At 38.8% G+C, this 25,730-nt stretch overlaps 1 protein-coding gene across 1 annotated transcript in view; it reads right to left on the bottom strand.

The window, feature by feature from the left end:
- The window catches only part of LOC142651718 (cadherin-9-like), a 166,312-nt gene that overhangs the window by 90,141 nt on the left and 50,441 nt on the right, over positions 1–25,730 (bottom strand). The window contains exon 4 of the mRNA XM_075826746.1: positions 6,637–6,756. Within this exon, the coding sequence (XP_075682861.1) occupies positions 6,637–6,756 (120 nt within the window). The remainder of the gene's footprint in view (positions 1–6,636; positions 6,757–25,730) is intronic.

Genomic DNA, 25,730 nt, shown 5'->3' with positions numbered 1-25,730 from the left:
GCACCACGATTGTTCCCCCTGATGATGCATAGTGACTATCGGCTGTCTGTGACAGCCGATGTCACTGTTCTGTCACCAAGTGTTTTGACATGGTGACAGAAAAGCACCATGACGTAACTGTACTTCATGGTGCCTTAATGCAGTGCAAACCATGACGTCACAGTTGCGTCAAGGTGCGCTAAGGGGTTAAATAAGAACAACCTGATTTAAATATGATTCATTTACAATTTTAGGAAATGTTAGGTACTTATTGATATGTCTATATATATATAAATTTCTAATGACAACTAAATTAATTATTATAATTAATAAAACTGTGTTTTACCATTAATCCCTTGGGAACCAGCTATTTTTAGTCTTGAAAACCCAAAGATGTAAAAAAATGTTTACCTTACTAAATTGCATCAGCAATTACTTTTATTTTTTGATCACAGAACAAGTTGAACATTTTACAGGCATAAGTCTGACATATGATATTTGTTGATATGTGTTTTAAAGGAGTTATACAGTTTAAAAAAAAAATGGCCAGCTTAAGTTTAAGGGGGTCTGGCGTCTGTGTTTAAGGGGTCTGTATTTAGGGAGTCTGCTCTGGGGTCTGTATTTAGGGGGTCTGCTCTGGTGTCTGTATTAGTTTAAGTGGTCTGAGGTCTGTATTTAGTGGTCTAGTCTGGAGTCTGTATTAGTTTAGGGAATCAGGTCTGGGGTCTGTATTTAGGGGTCTGGTCTGAGCTCTGTATATAGAGGGTCTGGTCTAGGGTCTATATTTATTTAGGGTGCTTGTTCTGCAGTCTGTATTTGTTTAGGGGGGTCTGGGGGACTGCAATAGTGTAGAAGGTGTTGGTTCTGTATGTATTTTAGGATCTGGTCTGGGGTCCGAATTTATAAGGGGTTGTCCGGGCACGTGGATAGGTCATCAGGATAAAAAACCGATGTGTGCCCGGACAACCTCTGTATGGGCCTGGGTCTTAGTGTCTGAATTTTTGTCTTTCTATAGAGAATGGAAATGGCTGCAGAAGCGAGGGGCAAAGATGTTTCATGACGAAACTCTGCAGTAATCAGGAGAAGTCACCATAATGGTCTGTGTCAGATGGAGAAGAAAAGGGAACGACTCCCATTAGAGAAGACGTCACTTGTGAGTCACTGGGTCTAAAGAGGATCTCTCACCTCTCCTGACATGTCTGTTGTAGGAAATCCTTGCGTTCCACATAAAGTCTTTGTGTACCCGGGACTAATAGACAAATGTGTGTTACCATTCCCATGGGCAAGAGCATGTGTCGCTGCACATGGTGATACTGTCAGTGATGGTTGGAGACTGTCAGTATGTAGGGACACAGCAAATTGACAATGGGAATCGTAACACCCATTTGTCAATGCTCACACAGAAAGGTGTTGTTCACTATAGACACGGCAGAGCGGCGGTGGGGAAGGGGAGCCCAAGTTTGGGAAACAGCCCAGGGCCTATGGTTTACTTCATCAACCACTGGATATGTCAGAGAAAAAAAATCCTGTGGTTATTGACAGACCAGTGACAATCGGCCCAGATGCTATTGAGGGCTCCCTCCTCATGTACTGATGAGAGAGACAACCTTGAATGCAAATGACGATGCATGCACTGCTAGCGTGCGGCCACCAAAGGAGATTGTTAACACAAAAAAAATAAAAAATAAATGCATCCAATATGACTAGAGAGCTTTTGTAAACAATGTTATAAAAAATGAAAAATGACTAGTTCTGACACCTATTTTATTTTCAGTCCTCAAGAGTAAAATGGCTGCCTTACCACTATCCTAGACACCACCCTATTATACACTGTGTACTGGGAGTTGCTGTCATGTCATGTTCCACCCCATGTGCCAGAGGTAGAACAAAAGGAACAATTGCTGTTGTACATCCAGAAGTAAGTCACCCACTGGCTTCCCCCTTTCCTTCTCCAGTAGTAATGTCAACAATTCTCAGAAAGAATGGTCAACAAAAAAAGCAACAACATTAAAATATACACAGTCGAGTCACATTATTGTGACCACCAGCTAATATGCAGAGTAACCGCCGTGTGCAGCACGGACAGCAGCTAGACGGGCTGGGAGTGACTCAATAAGGAGCTGGTAGGATGTTCCATGTATCTGGAGCCATGCTAACTGCAGTGCATCCCACATTTGCTGGAGGGTGCGTGGGGGAGCATCCATGGAGCGAACAAGACAATCAAGGTGGTCCCACAGATGCTCAATTAGGTTCAAGTCTAGCGAATTAGGGAGCCAGGCAAGTACTTAGAAGTCTTGGTTGTGCTCTTCAAACCACTGTCGGACAATTCTAGCCGTGTGACATGTCGCATTGTCTTGCTGGAAAATTCCATCTGCCCCAGGGAAGACAAACAGCATGTATGAGTGGACATGATCTGCAATGATGTATTTATACCCAAATCGATTCAGAGTGTCTTCCACATGGATGACTGGGCCCAGAAAATGCCATGAAAAAAATCCCCAGATCATAAAGCTGCCGCCACCAGCCTGTGTTCTTTCCAGCAATGGTTGCAGGGTGTTTGCTCTCAGATGTTTCTCGCCTGATACACCAACGTACATCCATCTGATGAAGCAGAAAATGGGACCCATCGGAGAAGGCAACCCTTTGCCAATCATCAGTGGTCCAATTCCGATAATGCAGTGCAAATTGAACCCTTTTTTTTAATGTATCTTTTTTAGCACCTTGGTTGATTTACACGGTGAGCTGCCCCACTGTAGCGTGTCATTTGGCCCTCGCGGACCTTCGTAGCCGATGTTCACCTCTCAGATCAATGGCACGTGGTGTTCTGCAGTTTCCATGACGGTTATTCCCAATGGCGCATATTGTCCATTCACGATACACTTTCACCACAGCAGCACGGGAACAGTTCACAAACTGTGCTGTTTGAGAAATACTGCCACCTTCAGCATTTAAAATGACACAATCAGCCGAAGAACAAGCGTCTGCTCGTTTATCGTTGCCCTGTTTTATGTGAATGCTCGTTTGCCCGATAATTGGCTGGTGTAAAAGGGCCTTAAGGCAGATCAAGCAAACAGTCTATAGGGATGATAAAGACAGAAGAAAGGAGACCTTTACAGTTATTGGACTGGAGCTTAGAATAGAGGAAAGGCCCTTTTATACAGGCCAATGATCAGGCAAACGAGCATTTCATATGAACGCTCGTTCCCGAGCATTGCCTTGTGTAAGCAGGGCTTTGATTAGTGGATTATGGAACAATAAATGTTATCGTTGTCGGAAGCACATCTCCCTGGGTAAACAGGAAAACGTACTGCCGAAATTATGCAAATTCAGTAGTAACGATCGCTCATCCCCATACATAGCCAATCATTCCATCTTGTGAAAGGAGCAAACATGCACAGATCAACGAGCTGCCTCATTGATCAGTGTTTGTCTTCATAGCCCATATTGGCCGGCATAAAATTACCTTTAGTAAGGTAGTAAGTTTGTTGGTAGTAGTAAGGTAAAAGATAGTAAATGGACATGGTGGCTGATTGAGAAAGTACTCATATTAAGTAAAATAAAATTGTCATGATACTGTAGGAGGAATCTTATTGAGAGTAGAAAATGTGTTTTTCTACCACAAGGCAGCTATGTCAAGGCAGATAAGATTAAGACCATGTTCACACTGTGTAGTTCATATGAGGCAAATTTTAATGCTGCTGAGTTACAAAATGCCTCAAAAGAATATGCTTCGTAAAAAGGAAGTTACATGTCACTTCTTAAAGCATTTTAAAAGCTGATTTTTACCATTTCCCACTGACACTTCTAAAACCACTCAGAAAAGATGCCTCAAAATACGCTTAAAAAATGCTTGTAAAATGACAGGATTTCAGAAGCCGTTTTCTCTTGAAATCAGCCTCGTAATTTTTAGCCTGAACATATGCCATGTGAACATAGCCTAAAGAAGGTGGAGGTGAGGGAAGAGAAAGAAGATGTATGTATATTCAAGAAGATCTTTATTTATGCTGTGTATATATGTATGTATATATATATATATATATATATATGTATAGCACCAACATATTCTGCAGTGCTGCTTAGGGAGTGTCATCATTCACATCAGCCCCAACTCTCGCTGGGCTCGCAACCTAGTTTCTTTATCTCAGACATACTAGGGACAATTTCATAGGAAACCAATTAACATATGAGAAGATTTTATGGAGTGTGGGAGGAAACCAGAGAACTTGGAGGAAACCCACACAAACACGGGGAGGACATACAAACTCCAATACAGATACGTGGGATTAGGAGGTGCTGATGAAGCTAGAGATTAGAGATGAGCGAATTTATGAAAAGTTCGGTTCGGCTAGTTCGCCGAATTTCACGAAAAAGTTCGATTCGGACCGAACCTGTAATTTCCGTGCGCCGAGCATGGTACTGTCCAGGGTGCTGAAAGAGTTAATGGGCTGCACTAACTCTTTCAGCAACCTTGACAGTACCATGCTCGGCGCACGGAAAATAAAATTTTAATGTAATAAAAAAATAAAAAAATACGTTCATACTTACATTCCTCCTGTCCGGCCTCCAGCGATGATGTTTCATCCATGTCGCCGCTGCAGCCAATCACAGGCTGTAGTGGCGGTCACGCACGTCAGGATGACGTCAGAAGACCGGCCTCCAGGGATGACGCTTCATCCCACGTGACCGCCTCTGCAGCCAATCACAGGCTGCCTTGGCCTCTGCAGCCAATCACAGGCTGCACCGGCCTCTGCAGCCAATCACACGCTCCTCTCCTGAAATACTATGTGCTGCGCTGCCTTAAACTCTGTGGACAGGTCAGGATCCTGTTCTTTTAAATGCTGCTGTGTTTAAAAGAAACAGGATCCTGACCTGTCCACAGAGTTTAAGGCAGCACAGAGTATTTCAGGAGAGGAGCGTGCAGATTCTGTGCTGCTGTGAACTCTGCTCTACCATTACATAGCTCAGTCTGTTACCTCTCCTCCACTCCTGTCCTCAATAACACCTTCACATGATTGGCAAGTCACCACCCCGCACAAGATCCGCACGTTCATCTCCTGAAATACTCTGTGCTGCTGTGAACTCTGCTCTTACCATTACGTGGTGACTTACCAATCATGTGAAGGTGTTATTGAGGACAGGAGTGGAGGAGAGGTAACAGACTGAGAGCTACGTAATGGTAAGAGCAGAGTTCACAGCAGCACTGAATCTGCACGCTCATCTCCTGAAATACCCTGTGCTGCCTTAAACTCTGTTGACAGGTCAGGATCCTGTTTCTTTTAAATGCTGCACTGTAGTGCAGCCTTATATAGTGGATCGAGCGGGTTCCCCAGCAGCATTTAAAAGAAACAGGATCCTGACCTGTCCACAGAGTTTAAGGCAGCACAGAGTATTTCAGGAGATGAGCACGGCCGGCCACGGGCAGCCGGTCGTTTTTCCGAGCCGTGCTCTCATTATAAAGTATAGGAGCACGGCCCGTAAAATAAAAAAATAGAACATGTTCTATCTTTTTAACGGCACGGGCACCTTCCCGTGAGAAAACGGGAAGGTACCCGTGGCTAACAGAAGTCTATGGGCCCGCTATTTCGGGTCGTAATTACGACCCGTAATAACGGGTGTTTTTACGGTCGTGTGCATGAGGCCCCGTAATGACGGGTGACTACGTGTGTGCACCCGTCATTACGGCAGCGTTGCTAGGCGACGTCAGTAAATAGTCACTGTCCAGGGTGCTGAAAGAGTTAACTGATCGGCAGTAACTGTTTCAGCACCCTGGACAGTGAATTCCGATCAGAATATAGAGTAACCTGTCAAAAAAAAAAGACGTTCATTGAACTTTCTGCTTCCTCCAGTCCGGTCTCCTGGCCGTTGCCTTGGTGACGCGTCCCTCTCGACATCCGGCCCGACATTCCTGGATGACGTTACAGCCCATGTGACCGCTGCAGCCAATCACAGGCTGCTGAGGCCTCTGCAGCCAATCACAGGCTGCAGAGGCCTCTGCAGCCAATCACATGCTGCCGTGTCAGAAAAGAAGGTCAGACTGGAGGAAGAAGAGGGACTCGTCACCAAGACAACGACCGGGTATGTATGAAATGCTTTTTATTTTATTTTAATCAGCAGCCTCTTTTCACTATCAGTGATTGATAGAGACAAGTGGCTGCCGATTTGTATAATATTTTTGACCGGGTTCGGTCAAAACGGGTTCGGCCGAACCCGGTGAAGTTCGGATTCGCTGCGAACCGAACTTTTCCTGATGTTCGGACCAAAACCGGGTTCGGTTGTCCCGGTTCGCTCATCTCTACTAGAGATGATAAAAATAAGAAGGTCATTGTAAGAAAGAGAAAAGGCAAGAAGAGCAAGATAAGTATAAGTTATATTTAATGGAAAATAAAATGAAAAGTATGGGCAGTGTCTTCTTTGTAACAGACAAAAACATATAAAGCAAAACGGAAAAGTTGGCCATGGCAACCAATCAGGTTGCTGCATTCATGTTCCAAAGGGCCTCTGAAAAATGAGAGGTGGAATCTGATTGGTTGCCATGGACAACTGCACCACTTTTCCTTTGCACTAGTTTTGATATATGTCCTCCACTGTGTGGGATACAAGTTGTCCTTAAGTTGAGACACAGAAAATATAATTATGTTTAAATATTTAAGTACTGACCTGTATCTGGATCAATTGAGAAATATGGCTGTCCTTGAAGAATACTGTATACAATCCTAGCACTATTTCCATATAATGGATCGTCAGCATCTATGGCAGTTACCTGAATGACTGAGGTGCCTGAAAAATGGAATAGTGTAATTGTAATATAACAAGGATTTATAAAGTCAGCAATAAAAAGGCACCAAATGAAAGCTATGACATGATATGAATAGTGTCCATGTTAAGACAAAAAATTATTTAACTACATTTATCAAATAAGATAGTTGGCACAGAACAGAACAAATAACTTAATCTGAAGGTTGAGTTTTACACTCAAAAATTTTGGATAGGTACTTTTTACAAACGGCTGCTGCTCTGATCTGTAAACAGCAGTTTAGAGTTGTGGCCGTGCTCTGTTACCTGCGCAGAGGTCTCTTTGTAGGAAGGGGAAGCAGGTGAATTGTCCCAATCAACTACTGTCAATGGTGCATGGTGTGTTGTCTCCCTCCAGTTTTATTATACGTCTACAGAACAGGAAGTGTCAGTGTATTGTGAAAACTGCAATATTTCCATTTAAAAAAAAAAAAAAGGAGAACAATGTTAGATTTGTCTGTGGTGAGTAGCAAAGCCGAATAGTCAATTAGGAGTGTCACATACTCTTCCTATATAGCGCCATGCCATTCTGATACTCTTTTCAGCATTAAGACCATGTTCACACGTGGCGTAATTTTTCCGCTGCAAATGTTGGGGCAATTATGCAACGAATCTGCACCAACATTTGCATATTTGACAGGTAATTCAGACGTTGCGGATATCACAGCGGACCTGCCACAGATTTCAGTTTTTGCATTGCAAAGGCTGAAATCCGCAGTGAAATTCCGCTTCTTCTCCGCAACATAATGTGCATGCTGTGGAGGGGAAATTCTTCAGAGAAGCACAGGTACCAGAAATCCCAGTTTTCCAGACTGCCATATACAATTCCCTGTCTTTCCCCTATACCCCCTAAAAGGTGACTTTTTTTTGTTACCCATAAACATTCATCTCCTGCAGTCTCAGTTTAGTGCTTAACAGGCTAGGTTGTTGGTGGCACAACCTTTTTGGTACTACTCTGTTTTTCAGCACTGGATAGTCATTCATTTCTACTTTGACTGTATAAGCAAAATAGGGGAATATTTTCCATCTCTTAATAGCAAGGCCATACACATCGCTTTGCAGCAAGTTGAGGGGACCATTCTGCAAAGATGGAAGAAATCCTGCTCTGCATATAAATTATTTTACACATATTTCCTGAAAGTCTGATTTGGCAAATCATAAGAGCAAATTTTAGAAGATTTGCTCATCTCTGCTAACAGGAGAGCAGCAGCTTAAATCTATTAACCACATTCTAATATCTCCTTAATTTCTGCAAATTCCAAATAAGGGGAATCCAATTTGCTTCTTCTTGATTACATATGTTATGTGAGAGTTTATGTACCCCGTTCCACACATCCTGTGAACTTTTACCGATATCCTTCTCCCATCGTGACAAACTGAAATGTGAACGATCTCGAAATACTTCCATTATAATAACTTATATAACATCAACATTAACCTCTTTCTTATTTTATTAGCCACTAAAATATCAACCACTTTTAAATAACATAGAAATTATTTTTGCCTGGTTACTTTGAAATATCTATAAAATTGCTTATTTGACAAGTGTTATTCTTAATGTACTGTACTTTTTCAAACATTTTTAAAATATAATTTTCATATAAGTGCATGCCCCAGTAATACTTTCCTTCTTCCAGAATTCAACATCATCCAGGAGGAGAGGTTGTTCAAAGTTCAAATTATTTCGTAATTGAGAGAATGAAAAACGACCTTGTATCGCAAACAACCTTTTTAGTTCACACCAAACTATACTAAATAAATCCACCAAGATTAACTTTACAAAACCATGTCTTTAAAAAAAAGGCACTCCTCTAGCGGTTCAAAAACCTGGACATATATTTCACATCCTAACGTTGATTTAATAAAGGTATTCACAATTATTTCATCCCTAAACTGTAGATAATCCAGTTGTGCCGTTAGAAAATATAGTGTTCTTTTAGGCATTGATAAGCCCCATGTCAGTAATTTCAAATTGCAAATAGCACTGTTTGAGGAAAACCCTTTTTCCGAGCTAAATACAATAGTTGAGAATATTATCAAAGGTTCTAAATGTTTTTTACTAAGCCAGATTAGATAAATGGACAGGCCATTCAACATCTAGATTAGCAAGATCATTTTTATTCAAACTATTCTATCAACCAAGCTTAATGGCAGGTTTTTTCCCGGTTGTAATCTTATCTCGCAGTTTCTTTAATAGAGTTAATAAGTTTTGTTTATAAAAATTCATAATGCTTCTTGTTAGACAAAGCCAAATAGATTTAAAACTTTAATGCTCCCCCAAAATTTGAAGACAACATATTATCTTTGAAACATATACCCACAGAGGAATAAGAACTGTCCAATTCATTAAAAAAAAACTGAATTTTGTTTCATCTGATTACATGATGTATAAGACAATGTCCGCATACTGTATAATGAGATTTTTTTTTCTTCTTTGCTGCCTTTAATCTTAATATTTTGTGTAATTTTAATGGCCAAAACGTCAATAACTAATAAAAATAACGAAGAGAAAAGGTGCCCTTGTCTTGTACCATAGTTAAGGGATATAACATTGCTTCCTCATAAGGTATTTTAGCTATGGGATTAATATATATACTGTAACTTGTATCCACCTTACAATATTTTTTGGGAGTCCAAATTTTTTCCATTACTGTCAATAGGAAGTTCAACTCAGCACAGCCAAATACCTTCAGAGTATATAAGGACAGTATCAAGTAGAACTCCCACTGCCCTTTAACCCCTAGTGACCACCAATACGCCTTTTTGGTCCGCTAGTCCGTCGCCTTTTCATGGCGGCCCAGTCTAAGTCCTGTACGGGTGTCCCGTGCAGGCTGGGGTGGGGGCTCGGCTGTCTGATGATAGCCAGGCTCCTGCGCCAACGGTAACGATCAAAGTTTACATAGATTGCGGCCATTTAATCCATTAAATGCTGCGGTCAATAGCGACCGCTGCATTTAAATCATTTGCAGAGGGATTGAGCTCCCTCTCTCACCCATCGGCGGGCCGCAAATGGAATCGCGGGCCTCCGATGGGGTGCCATGGCAAAGGGAGCCTAATAAAGGCCCCCAGGTCTGCCCTGGGTATATGCCTATTAGAGACATGCCGGAGGCACGTGCTAATAGATTGCCTGTCAGTTTTACACTGACAGGCAATAATGCTCTGGTATACTAAGCATACCAAAGCATCATATAACCGATCAATAGATTGTACAGTGAGGTCCCCTAGTGGGACAAAAAAAGAAGAAGTAATATATGTGAAATAAAAATTATTAATAAAAATTACAGTAAAACAAACAAATCTATTTTTTTTTCATAAAAAGTAGTTTTATTTAGTAAGTGTAAAAATGTAAAAAAAAGTACACATATATGGTATAGGCGCGACTGTAATGACCCAAACAATAAAGTTAACATGTAAAGGTAACGTGTTGTTTACGCTGCGCAGTGCACGGTGTGAATTTAAAACACATAGAACAATGGCTTTTTTTCTATTCCCCCCCAAAAAATTAATAAAAGTTAATAAAAAAATTATATGTATCCCAAAATGATGCCATTAAAAAGTACAACTAATCCTGCAAAAAACAAGTTATCATACAGCTATATTGACGAAAAATAAAAATGTTACAGCTGTTTGAATGCGTCTATAGACAAACTAAAACAATTAGCTTGGTCATTAGGGCCTAAAATAGGCTGGGCACTAAGGGGTTAAAGATGTGATAAGACCAAATGGGAGTTAGACAGAACAGTCCTAAAAGGATAGTAAAACGCTGGTGTTCGTTTTCTCATATAGGTATGCTAATGTAGTAATTGCATCCTGTATTACTTTTTCTTTTACTTTGGGCTATATTTATGTATACAGGGCATATTTAGCACCCTGTTCATTTGATTTATTTTATTATGGTTCTATTTGATTAATGTTCTTTTAATAAAGTTTATTATATGTACTTTATAAGTGTGCAGAATTTTCTGCTTCCTTAATCTAAAGGATTAGGCTGTATTCACACATACTGGTTATGTTGCGGTTGTGTTTCAATTTTTAATACATTTAAACCAATGGCCTGTCTAATTAGACAGGATGACGCTGTAACTGGCCTTCAAGTAGGATCTGTGGACTATAGAATTGGTCTGTACATGGATGATGTGATTTTCGTTTTGTCTTCCTTGTTACGGCCTTACTTTGGGTGTCCTTACTTTCAGAGAATTTTAGCAGGGTTTCTTATTATAAGGTGAACGCCACTAAGTCATCTATGCTTCCTATAAACATCCATACCACCCTGAGACAGAGTATATCTAGGCTAGTTCAGTTTACTTGGGCTGACAATGGTATTACATGTCTTGGCATAAAATTGACCACTTGACCAAATAATGTCCTCAAATATGTCAGATCTTATCAAACAGTTACAACAGCAAATCCAGAACGCTTTAGACACCTTACTCTCCTGGATTGGGCATATCAATTTGGTTAGGATGTGGCTTATGCTGAAAATTCTATATATATTTAGAACTATTCCATTGCAGTACACCCAGACTTGTCTCTCTGAGATACAATCCCTACTGCTCAAATTTGTATGGGCTGCGAAACAAAAGCATGTATATCTAAAGGTTTAATAACCACTCATACCCTTGGGGAGGTGGGAGTGCCAAATATATCTAACTATTATGTAGCGGCCACTCTGCCCAGTGTCAAAACTTGCTGGTACTCCTGTTCAGAGGCATTATTGAAGCAAATTGAGGCCACTTTTGCCCCCCTTAACCCGCTTCAGGACCCAGCCTGTTTTGGTCTTCGGACACAGCCGTTTTTTCAAAACGGTTAGTTCATGTGGTAATAACATCGGAATACTTTTACCTATCCAAGCGATTCTGAGATTGTTTTCTCGTGACATGTTGTACTTTATGTTATTGAAAAAATGTGGTTGATAATGTTGGTATTTTTTTCTGAAAAACACCAAAATTGTGAAAAAATTTGCAAAAATGTGCATTTTTTTAAATTGAAACATATCTGCTTGTAAAAAAGATAGTAATACCATGCAAAATAGTTACTAGTTAACATTTCCCATATGTCTACTTTATGTTTTGCATCATTTTTTGAACGTTCTTTTAATTTTCTAGGACGTTACAAGGCTTAGAACTTTAGCAGCAATTTCTCATATTTTAAAGAACTTTTCAAAAGGCCATTTTTTCAGGGACCAGTTCAGTTCTGAATTGGCTTTGAGGGCCTTATATATTAGAAAATCAGCAGAAGTCACGCTATTTTGAAAACTGCACCCCTCAAGGTATTCGAATCAGCATTCACAAAGTGTTTTAACCCTTTAGGCGTTTCACACGAATTAAAGCAAAGTAGAGGTGAAATATACCCGAAAATTTTTTTTGCAGAAATTAATTTCTAATACATTTTTTTTAGTAACACAGATGGTTATACCCGAGAAATGCAACTCAATATTTTATTGCCCAGATTCTGCAGTTTTTAGAAATACCCCACATGTGGCCCTAGTGCGCTAATGGACTGAAACACAGGCCTCAGAAGCAAAGGAGCACCCAGTGGATTTTGGGCCTCCTTTTTTTAGAATATATTGTAGGCAACTTGTCAGGTTTGAAGAGGTCTTGTGGTGCCAAAACAGTGGAAACACCCCAAAAGTGACCCCATTTTGGAAACGACACCTCCTGCCATTTCGTGTTTGCAATGCCCTGGAGGGACAAAAACAGGGGAAATCCCCCAAAAGTGACCCCATTTTGGAAACGACACCTCTCAAGGAATTTAGCTAGGGTTATAGTTCGGATTTTGACCACACAGGTTTTTCGCTAAATATATTGGAATTAGTCTGTAAAAATGAAAATCTACTGTTTTTCTGAAAAACACAGAAATTTTTAATATTTACAAGGAATAATGTCTCCCGATTACGGCAATACCATATATGTGGTAATAAACTGCTGATTGGACCCACAGCAGGGCTCAGAAGGGAAGGAGCGCCATTTGGATTTTGGAGCACAGATTATGCTAGAATGGTTTTCGGTGCCATGTCGCGTTTGCAACGCCCTGGAGGGACCAAAACAGTGGAAACCCCCAAAGTTACCCCATTTTGGAAACACCCATCAAGGAATTTTTATAGGGGTATAGTGAGCATTTAGACCCCACGGGTCTTTTGCAGAATTTATTAGAATTAGGCCGCAAAAATGAATATCAAAATTTGTTTCCACTAAAATGTTGAATTTTCTCATTTTCACAAGGGATAAAGGAGAAAAAAAACAACCAATTTTTGGAAAGCAATTTCTCCCGAGTACGGAAATACCCCACATGGGGTCATACAGTTTTTTCATTGGAAATTAATTAACCCTTTCAGGACTGATCCATTTTTTGCTTTCTTATTTTCGTGTTTCACTCCCCACGTTCTTGGAGCCATAACTTTTTTATTTTTCTATCAATAGAGTGGTGTGAGGGCTTATTTTATGAGGAAGGAGCTGTAGTTTATATTGACACCATTTAAAGTGCCATAAAATGTACTGGGAAACTGAAAGAAAATTACTGTATATGCGGGCTGATATAGGAAAAAAATCTGATTCCACTTTTTGTGGTTTTCGTTTTTACAGCTTTCGCCGTGCGGTAAAAACGAAAACTTTACTTTATTCTGTGGCTCAATACAATTACGGTGATACCAAAGTTATATAGTTTTTTTTATATTATAATACTTTTACAATGAAAAATCTAATTGGTAACATAAAAATTGTTTTGTGTCACCACATTCTGAGAGCCGTAACTTTTTTATTTTTCAGTTGATTGATCGGTGGGAGGTCTTATTTTTTGCTGGATGAGCTGTCATTTTTTATTGGTACCATTTTTTCATACATAAAAAGTGATCAAAAAGTTGTATTTCATTTTTTTTTTAGAGCTAAAGTGAGTTACGAGTTACATACACCGTGCGAGTTACATAATGGTATATTATAGTTTTAGAGCTGGGGTTGTTATGAACGTGGTGATACCAAATATGTGTTAATTTTTTTCCTACAATGAAAGTCTTATAGGAAAAAAAGCATTTTTTGTTTATAGAACTTATATCTTTTATTTTTACAATTTTTTAAAAAACATTTTGATTACTTCTTTTTACTTTTCTTACTTGTCCCACTAGGGGACATTTGGACTTGCAGCTTTGATCGCTGCTAGAGTACATTACACTACCTACGTAGTGTAATGTATTCTAACTCATTGTGACGTGACAGTCACACTGACAGGAAGCCTCGGAGGACCATCCGGAGGCTTTTCCTCTGGCAACCCGGAGGTCATTGTCTGGCCTCCGATTGCCTCGACAAGCTTCGGCAGCCCCCACAATCACTTCGTGGGGGCTGCCAATGTGATTCAAACCCCTTAAATGCGGCGAACGGTTACTACTCCGGAACTGTACGTCCTTATGGGGGAAGCAAGCCCTCTGCAGGACGTACAGTTGCGGCACAGCGCGTGAAGAGGTTAATGAGTCAACCCCTTAAGGACACAGACAATTTTTGCCTTGAGGACAGTACAATTTTTTTATATTTCCCTTATATTTCCTTTCTTTTTTTTTTTTTTCGATGTCGCTATGTGAGACTTTGCTTTTTTATAAGACAAGTTGTACTTTATGTAGGTGCTATTTTTTGGTACATTTACATTATCGTTTCATTTACATAAAGTTTTATTTGGCAAAAAGGCAGAAAAACAGTAGTTCTGCTGCAGATGTCACAATTTTTCTTTTACACCATACACCGATCATCATGTTCAGACGAACGTTTAATAGGTCCGTGCAACGCGTGTGATTTTCACGCGCCTCGCATGGACTTATGTTAGTCTATGGGGCCATGCAGACTGTCTGTGAGTTTCACGCAGCGTGTGTCCGATGCGTAAAACTCACGACATGTCCTATATTTGTGCGTTGTTCGCCATCACGCACCCATTGAAGTCAATAAGTGCGTGAAAATCACGCGCAGCACACGGAAGCACTTCCGTGTGACGCGCGTGATCCACGCAACAGCAGTAAAAACTATGAATGAAAACAGAAAAGCAGCACGTGCTTTTCTGTTTACAAACATACAAACAGAGTGTCATAATGATGGCGGCTCCGCGAAAATCACGCAGCCACGCATCATACGCGGCTGACACACGCAGCTGTTAAGTACCTTTTGCACGTGCAAAATGCCGCATTTTTTGTGCGCACAAAATGCACACGCTCATGTAAATCCGGCCTAAGTGTTACCGTATACATTTGTTGTGCAGGTTGCGTGGCGATAACAAATATGTGTATATTATCTCATGTTTTGTAAAGTTTATTCATTTTAAAAATTGTGCATTTCTGTGTTTTACATATTCTTTTTTTTATTATTTAGAATTACTTTTTTTTAAATAAATTTTTCTTTTTTTTTTAATCCCATAGAGGGATTTTTCATTTTGATTTTTAATTTTAATGTACTGGCATATATCTATATGCCAGTACATTAGCATGTGTACTGATTGTACACAGGCAGTTGTTGGGGCACACCTCAGTATGCCCTAACAACAGGACATATGGTCAGACAGCCCTGGGAACCGTCAATGGGCCCTGGGCTGTCTGGCCATACAAGGTATAAGCCTCGATCGTGTCACAGGGGTTCCCATTTTTACTTTGAATGCCGCGGTCAACTTTGATCATGGCATTCAAGGGATTAACGATGGAGAGAAGAGGTTTCTCTTATCTCCGCCGTTAGATCGGGCTTGCGGCTGTGTATTATAGCCGTTACAGCCATTGCCCCACTCCTGATCACCCCGGCACACTGTGTGTCACACAGGACGAGAAAGCTCCCCCTAATGCGGCAAGCACCCACTGCTCAGGACAAGTAGCCAACCAGTTAAAATTGCCTCTAATAGTAGCAACTAGGCGGATCTCTTCGCCGCTGCACTCTGCCTACAACGAATGTGCACCTCTTGGGTAAAGGCTGTTAATAGGTACACAATTTATGGTCGTTTATATGTGAATCTCCCAATAACCTACTTTTTGATCTCCTTCCCAAACTGTTCATTGGTCGAGCACCCTGGGCATTTTACAGGTAGCTGACATGTTTGAGGGAGAGCAACTCTGCTCATTCACTGAACTGCATGATTTCTACAAGTATTTGCTAATTATTTATGCCAATTTTATACAATTGCACCCACCAGAGCAAGCGCCCGATATTCCATCCCCTTTTCAATGGTTTATAGACATTTCATTGTGCAATCTGAAGGGCCTGTCTTTGGTACTATCTGAATCTCCAGTGAAATTGAGATATGGCACATGTCCCAATGGGAAAGTGATTTGGGTAGATCAGTTACTTTAGAAGAATGTATGGATGCTTTCGCGATTTCGACCAAAATTTCTAAATGTGCGAATAATTTGGAGGCTATAAGGAAGATTACATTTTTGCTAGAACTTAACTCCAGTCAGATTGCAACATATGTCCTCCGTCCTTTGTGTTTGAGGAAATCCGGATATGGGGGTACAGTGTTTCACTTATGGTGGACATGTAAAGCTGTCTATCCTTTTTGGAAGAGAACTTCTCAATATATTTCTGATCTAATGGGTACTGTTTTAGAACCTACCAAATCATTGGCCTTATTAGATTTGCATTTGAAGGCGATCCCATGTGAATTTAAGTGGCCTGTAGGACATATTGCTGCCAAATTTTATATAACCAAGGCTTGGAAAACTGCATTAGAATTGAACCTCTCGGATGTTATCAATAGAGTATTCTTACAATTTCAATATGAACTCCATTATGCTACCACTAATGGAAACAGACCGGATTACTTGCTTAAATAGGCTAGTTGTTCGCCTTCTCCTCTGCAAACATCATATGGACTTGTCATAATGTCATGTTACCTGAAATTCATGTATGTTATAAATATCTTTGCACTGCTGTATTTTGTCAAATGTGCTATGTCTTTCTATTGTGCTGCTTTTTACCCACCACTAGGTCGTTATGTTTTTAGTTTGTTAAAATGTTGGTTTTTTAGCATTTATCATTGCTGTGGCCATTATGATATTTTACTTCATTACTGGACATGGATCTGTATATTGTTGTAATGCTTTGTACTATTTCTATAAAAAAAAACATTTGAACCACAATTTTTAATGCATTTGTTTTATAAAAAAACAGCAAAAACCACTGCACTGTGAAAGTGGCTACATATGGCAGACCATGGAGTCCCTGCAGCTCAGGTCTAGATTGCAACTGTATGATGCCCCATGGGTCAACAAATGTTGGAGATTATCTCCTGACATTTGTTAAGAGCACACCTCTACAAAATAGCAATGACAAAGAGATATGGGTCGGCACTGCTGCAAACAGTAGTACTCCGGTCGATTTGGCAATTCACTGCCCAGGTAGAATACACACTGATTCGGCATGTGTCAAGGGAGGTGCTGGCTCAGCAAGGACAGTTCATCAATGTAACAAGGGATAAAATAAGAAATTTCAGACAATGCAGTTTTGTCACCTTTTTGTTGCAGGTTGTAGCTATTTTCAAATTGTAGCTCATTGATCTGTGTGTGGATGTGTTTTGACTGACTTTAGTACAAAGACTCAAGGTAAGGGGAATATTGACTATGAGGAAAAAACATATAACATGAAATATATTTGCATGAAACTATTTTATTTTTACTACTAGGTAATATATCTAATAAATTAAAGCATAATATTATCACATATTTCACAAATGCTTTTACAGCCCTTGCAGCCAATTCCAAAATTTTCAAATATAACAGCAAATATAGAAAATTATTTCAAAAGTTGTTTATAGGCACTGTAACTTTACCAAAGATTGCTCAAGGAAAAGTTAATTGTAAAAGAAAACAGTAAAATGTTCATGTGACATATAACAAAATATAATGTTTAGCAGCTTAGAATCTATCTCTAGTTAAATTGAATTGTTTAATTTATTTCTGCTGTATTAATTTATGATCCATATTTTCTTCAAGCAATTACATTAGGCATTTTTTTTTTTAGCACAACTTACTGCATTGACATAATAAGATATGCAACATAGATCAATGTGACAATGGATGCCCGCATTGTGTAATAATTCATTTTGTTTTGGGGCATTTGTGGAATTAATCTTTCAACCGTTGTCATAGTGAGAAGAATTCATGCAGATAGTGGGAAATGATTGTAAATGTTTAAACACCAGCCAACATTGAAGTGTTTCATTTACTTTGTTCTTTTTAGTTACATGTTACAATGCATTGAATGGATATAGCTTTAGCAATTTTGATAATACAAGGTATGTTTTGTCATACAGAAAGTATATGGAAGAAGTCCTCCAGCTCACCTGACACTTGATGTATGTGTCGTGGTCATCGCACGGGCTCTCGTGTCGGCACACGATGGGTGTAGGCAGGCAAAGGCAAGGGGCTGAGTCCAGCGATGAAGAGGATAAAATGGAAACTAGTTCCAAGTTTACTAAATTTTCAATTAAAAAGGTCCAATAGGTTGGAGTCCTAGTGTGCAGACAGGAGTAAATAATGGTCCAGTCTTGGGGCCTACGCGTTTCAGACGTTGAGCACGTCCTTAATCATGGCGGTTTTTTTATTTACTCCTGTCTGCACACTAGGACTCCAACCTATTGGACCTTTTTAATTGAAAATTTAGTAAACTTGGAACTAGTTTCCATTTTATCCTCTTCATCGCTGGACTCAGCCCCCTGCCTTTGCCTGCCTATGTTTTGTCATGTTAGTAATATATATATATATATTTCAAAAAACAGGCAGCACTCTAAAAGTTGTAGCAAAATTAGAAAAGGCCCTATTGAAGAGCTGAAATGTTGCGCTGTATTGGATTGATGGAATAAAGCACCTTTTCTAATTTTGCTACAACTTTTTGAGCGCTGCCTGTTTTTTGAAAAATATATACCTTGGGAGACTGTGGCCATATCCCTGGCGGGCTTGCACCCTCATTTTTATGAGACCTGGACTGTGCGGTTGACATTTTTTGTGTATATGTATATATATATATATATATATATATATATATATATATATATATATCACTAGTGTGTCAGTGAAAATGGAGGAGATACTGTGGGAGATATTTACAAAATCATACTGTCAGTCCCCATGAATCGTCACACCTAAAACCTCCAACAATTAAAGTGGGAGTAGTTTCATAGGATCTTGATAAGTGTATTACACTGTTGGGACAACTCAGAATGCTAGAGAAGTGCCATATTCTATTGACACCTAAGAATTGTTTTTTGACAAGGCTGAAACATTTGTACCTCTTGAACAACTTAAAGGGGCTGTCCAGTCCCATAAAATTGATGAACTGTCCTAAGGATAGGCCATCAATATCTGATTGGTCGGGTCCGACACCAGGAACTCACGCCAATTGGCTATTTGAAGGGACCGCACCGCTGTTTACTGCTCACACTGAAGACAACTCCAGAATCCGCCCTTTTCTTACTGTGGAAACAGCCAAAACTCATATTGTTGTTCTGCTTCATTTATGCCTTGACTACTATAACTTGTTACTAATCGGTCCTTCTTTCTCTAAACTTCCCCTCTCCAATCTATCCTGAATGCAGCATCCAGCATCATTTTTCTGATCAACCACTACACCAATGCCTCTACCCTGTGCCAGTCACTGCACTGGTTGCTCATTCACTTTAGAAAACAATGTAAACTTACTTCTCTCACCAACAAAGCTCTCCTCCACAGTGCTGCACCTCCTTACATACCCTCCCTTAACTATGTCTACCACCCTATCAATGCTCCATGTTTTGCCATCGCTCTAAGATTATCATCCTCCATTATCCAAACCTCCCACTCCCGTATCCAAGACTTTTCTCATGCTGCACCAGCAGTCTGGATTGCGCTACCTCAGAAGAAAAAAAATGATCTTTGATTTGACTTATTAATAGTATCTTTTGCATATGAGGTGGGCTGAGTCCTCGGTCTTAGAATTTTTCACATTTCTCAATAGCATACATCTAAAGTTGTGTTTCACTATATGACTTACACAGAAATTAGTTTTCTGGACAGGTTGTAAAGAAGAAAACTGATAGCTCCCTTAAAATGCGTTCCTCCACGTTCAGAGTTTAAACAAGTGAAAAGGATCATTTTGGATCTAGATCATTTCGGATTTAGATTGGCAAAGAAATGTCTCAAAAGTCACAGAGAGGATATCAATAGCATCTTTTAAACAGTGAATGTATATTAATGCAGCAATCCAGTAGTCCCTGCGATTTTAAACCTAAACATTTGCCTGTGTTACAACATAACATCCTTTTTTACCTAAGATGCAACAAGCTATATGCAAACATTGGGCCAATCTTATCCAAATATAGGGGAATATAAATCCCCCCATTGACATGCTAGAAAATGCCATATATAATTCTTGATTAACTAGTCAAGGCAGATGAAGGCAGTTTTAGCTCAATTCAAGATAGCAGTTCCTAAAAACGCGCAGATATGGCTCATTCCCTTGTCTACATTGAGAATAATGCTCAAGTATGATCAAAGGCAATTTTATAACACATTGACATACATGAAAATTCTTTCTGACGAGGGACTTTTTCAAGTGTAACTTAGCATTTGTTTTTTAATTGTTGAAGTGTCCATGCCGCCTTTTGTATGTTGGTGAGACCACCCAGTATATACAGGACCGCGTGGCTAAACATAAGTCCACCATACTTTGTTGTAATGGCTTATTACTGGTCCCGGAACATTTTATTCAGATGGGTCATAATGTAGCACAGCTTTGGTGTCAGGTGATAGAACATATACCCCAACTGTGTCAAGGTGGTAATAGGTCAGTTCTTCTAAAATAAAGAAAATAATTTTAGATATATCGCTTAGAGTCTTTATCCCCAAAATGTATGAATAGAAAATGTGACATCATTTTTATAAATCTATGAAATACATTATGTGTCTTTATGTTATTTTTTTTTTACAGAATATGGGATAAAGTCATATGTATTGTGTCATCTATGTACATATGGTGAGACTGAGAATCACACTTGCATTTAGGCTTTTGTTTCAGTAAGTTTTTCTTTACATTTGTTAACTTCATCCACAACTGAGCCAATTCTGTTTGTGCATTTACAGCTATGAAGTTGCGGACTATGACGTTTTGGTCACCATTGATACAAATGTCAAATGTTTTGTTTTCCATACAAAGATGCAATGCAACTATTCTACTGGTCAAATCTATAACCACATATATGTTTTACATAAATAAACAAATAGTAACACATCTGCAGCCTTTTGTTGCACATTCGTCTGTAAATGTCTTTACAATCTTACACTCCCACCACATACTAGTCCTTCTCCATGAATTAGAATGTCATCAAAAAGTTAATTTATTTCAGTAATTCAATTCAAAAAGTGAAACTCACATATTATATAGATTAATTACACACAGAGTGATCTATTTCCATGATTTTTTTTTCTTTTAATATTGATGAGTATAGCTAACTGTTAATGAAACCACTTCATGCTTCCCTCATGTAAACAAACTTGGCACCTGCCCACACTGCCAAAAGTACCAATACCTGGTTTAATAACCACAGTATCACTGTGCTTGATTGGCCAGCAAACTCGCCTGACCTAAACCCCATAGATTCTCTAGACCCTATATTATCAAGAGGAAGATGAGAGACACCAGACCCAACAATGCAGATGAGCTGAAGGCCGCTATCAAAGCAACCTGTGCATCCATAACACCTCAGCAGTGCCACAGGCTGATCGCCTTCATGCCACGCCGCATTGATGCAGTAATTCATGCAAAAGGAGCTCCGACCAAGTATTGAGTGCATATACTGTACATACTTTTCAGTAGGCCAACATTTCATATCATTTTTGAAATTGGGCTTATATAATATTCAAATTTTCTGAGACACAAAATTTTGGGTTTTCATTAACTGTTAGCCATAATCATCAACATTAAAAGAAAAAAATGCTGGAAATAGATCATTCTGTGTGTAATGAATCTATATAATATATGAGTTTCACTTTTTTAATTGAATTACTGAAATAAATTAACTTTTTGATGATATTCTAATTCATTGAGAAGGACTAATATGTCTCATAGTACCTCCTTCCCCACAACTGCTAAAACATACTTATTAAGTGTTAAATAGGCCTGATATATATAACCTTTACAGTAGCCTCTTCTAGCGACATCTCTCTGCTTCTCCTGTTTAATTCTTCACTCATACTTTACCATTTCTCTGTTGTCAAATCCACTTATAGATCTCTCTCCTCTTTATCCTATTCAAATCAAAGTCAATGACTGATACCATATCCCTCCATAACAAATTATTTAAGTTTATCATTTCTAACCCTGATACTTTGCATATCTTCTTTCTAATATAGCTCTTTAAAAAATGGTATACCTGCAATAATTTAAAATACATTTGTCTATATAACTAAAGGCCTAAACCAGTTTACCATAATTTGAAACAATTTTACTCTCAGGCAAACGTTTCATTTCCACTCCACAAACTATCCATGTCTATACCTAACTCTTGAAATTTATGTTTTTTCCTAACTTCCACCCAATTCTTTAATCCCCTCCTGACATTTGACATAAGTGTATATCATAGTCGGGAGGGTGGGAGTATGGATCGGGCTCACGTTCCATACACAACCAAAATGTACAAAAACAGGAAGATGCCTTACTAATGTCAGAGCGTGTATCAACTATATATTACAGCTGACACCTTACTCTAATGGCAGGGATTAGTGATAACTCTCATCCCAGAGTTTTGACTGCTTAGCTTCCATGTGAATGACAGCAGCATCTAAGCCGTTTTACAAAGGGGGCCCCCCTCTGTCACCCTATCAGCCTACCTGCAACGCAATAGCGAGGTGCCGATGGGTTGTCATCGCAACCTAAGAGCCCAAATGGGGTCTGCTATCTTAGTACTCCTATTAAGTCTTGAGACGTAATAGGAGATTACAAAACACACAATACACGGCTATACATAAGTATAGCCGTGTATTGTGCAAGCAATCTAATGATTGCATGTTCAAGTCCCATAGTGAGAAATAATTTTTTATTTAAAAATAAGATTAATCAAATTTTTAGGAATATTGATAAAAAATTTTATCTAATGATTGCATGTTAAAGTCCCGTAGTGAGACAAAAAAAATAAACGTAAAAATAAGATTAATAACGTTTTTAGGAATATTGATAAATAATTTTAATAGTAAAGAATTTATTTTCCTATTTTTCTCCTGTTATAATGTAAACAAAAATGTTTTTATTGCAGCATCTGTAAAAGTCTAAACGATAACAATATAACATTATATATCCCTCAGGGTATGTGCACACGAGAAGTGGCTTTTACGTCTGAAAAGACAGACTGTTTTCAGGAGAAAATAGCTGCGTCGTTTCAGACGTAAAAGCTCCTCCTCGCATTTTGCGAGGCGTCTTTGACGCCTGTAATCTTGAGCTGCTCTTCATTGACTTCAATGAAGAACGGCTCAAATTACGTTGCAAAGAAGTGTACTGCACTTCTTTGCGGAGGCAGTCATTTTACGCGTCGTCATTTGACAGCTGTCAAACGACGACGCGTAAATGACAGGTCGTCTGCACAGTACGTCGGCAAACCCATTCAAATGAATGGGCAGATGTTTGCCGACGTATTGTAGCCCTATTTTCAGACGTAAAACGAGGCATAATACGCCTCGTTTACGTCTGAAAATAGGTCGTGTGAACCCAGCCTCACGGTGAATGCTGTAAAAGAAAACCCAGTCAGAATTTATGTGTTTTGTCACCTTACCTTCCAAAAAAATTGAATAAAAGGTGATTTAAAGTTGCATGGAACCCAGAATGTTATTAATAAAATCTACAGATTGACCCACAAAAATCAAGTCCACATACAGCTACATCCACAGAAAAATTAAACAGCTGTGGGTCTTAGAATCTGGCTTTACAAAATAGATTTTTGTTTTTACTAAATAGTTTTTATTTTGTAAATGTAGTAAATCATAAAAAAACTATATAAATTTGGTATTGCAATAATCGTATTGACCCGCACAATAAAGTTAATGTCATATTTAGCGCATGATGAATACAGTAAAAACGAAACCTAAAATATTGGAGGAATTGCAATTTTTGTTTCCATTCCACAACACAAAATAATTTTTAACGTTTCTCAGTACATTATATGGTGTATTAAATGGTGCCATTCAAAATTACAACTTGTCCAGCAAAAAATAAAAAAAGCCCTCATTCAGCTAGGTCATGGAATAAAAAGTTACGGCTACAAAAAAAAATGGCTGCAGCGGAAAGTGTTTAAAGAATGTTTCACTATAGGAGCTACATTCAATATTCTATTTGTTGGGCTTATACAGTATCACTCCATAAGAGTGCATCTCATTTATACAGTGTTATTAAAGGGTAAACTAAACTTGTCATAGTGACATGTCAGAAGTTTTGATCGGTGGCGTGGAGCACTGAGACCAGCGAGGTCTTATAGAGTTTCTATTGAGCCCATACACCAATTGCTCGGATTTTACGAGAAAAGCTGATCAGAAACCAAAGCGACTCAGTACTTACCTAAGTGCTTCTGCCGCTTCCTTTTACCGATCAAAACTTCTGACGTGACTTTTTTGAAACTTTAGTTACCCTTTAAAGGGTTATTCCCAAGATATACATTAATGCTCAAAGGACTTTGATTCTAAAAATAATCATATTTCTAAAGTACTTCTGTTTTCTGTAGTGTAGCAATTAGAAGTTATGCGCTCCTCGCAACCCCATCTCATGTATTTTGTTGTGATGGTCATTCCTATGCACCTGTGCACTTCACCCTTTTGACTCTTTGCTTCATACTCGTGAGCACGCCCATCCTACTCCTGTGCCCTCTCTCACCATTACTTCATCTTCCCCCTGCTCCTCATGATATTTATCATTGACTTCTTCAGGCATGTTTAGTAAGTCTATTCAGTTAGTTTATGCTGTTTATACTGAATGAGCGCACGATGGAGGCCTTTGGGGAGAGACCGATGCTGTTATGACTGGTTGATTATAGCAACATCGGGAGTGCGCATATAGAGCAAGCAGCGCTGTGTTTATTACAGCGCCACTTGCTGGAGAAGATAAAATTACAATAGAGACGCTCCCATATTTCAGCAAATCTAGATTAACTAGTGATATAGAAAATATAAGCTGCTAGGAATTATATTTGCAGTAGAATAAATTGAATAAGGGAAACATTTATATTTATTAATATCTAAAACATTAAAAAAATAAAAAAAAAATAAAAAAAATAAAAAAAAAATATATATATATATATATATATATATATATATATAAAAACAGGGAACTTGGGAATAACCCTTTAAGTATTCCTTTATTTGTACCCATAATGGCCTATACAATTCTGCCCCAATTCTTATTAACTCAGCTATTTGTGCCACACTATAATGATTTACACAATTTAGAAGAGACATATCCACATATTTGTTGTTAATAATCATCACCTTTCTAGAAATCCTGTCCTAAATTAGGTTGGCCCCCTCCACCTAGTGACAGGGAACTGAAATAGCAACATAAACAGCAGTAATTAAAGGTATGGATATTAGCATAGTATATCAGAGAATACATAATAGTGCTAGATAGCAGAAAGATAGCAGAAAGCCACTAACTTGTTATTCCACCACAAAAAGGAACAGCGTTCTTGCACCTGATTAGGCCTCCTTAACCTCTGGGCCCCATAGCAGCAGCTGTGGATGCTGCAGCTATAGTTACACCCATACTGTTAATGTCTACCATCTTCACCTTCACCAGGCACCAAAAATCATATAATGCCAGTTTTATAGTTAATTCCTCCCATCATTGTTAAGCGATTGCTATTCCAAGTATTTAAATAATTTCTTATTTTCTCAATATAGTTCCACTTATATGTTTCTCCCAGTTTTTTACAAATATTAATTTGCAAGTATGGTATATGATCACATTTTATAAAATAAAAATGTAACTCCAGCAAAT

This window comes from Rhinoderma darwinii, chromosome 5 (genome assembly GCF_050947455.1).
Source record: "Rhinoderma darwinii isolate aRhiDar2 chromosome 5, aRhiDar2.hap1, whole genome shotgun sequence".
NCBI classification, from domain to species: domain Eukaryota; kingdom Metazoa; phylum Chordata; class Amphibia; order Anura; family Rhinodermatidae; genus Rhinoderma; species Rhinoderma darwinii.
The sequence above is the reverse complement of the archived record's forward strand: the minus strand, read 5'-3'. Positions and strand labels throughout refer to the sequence as shown.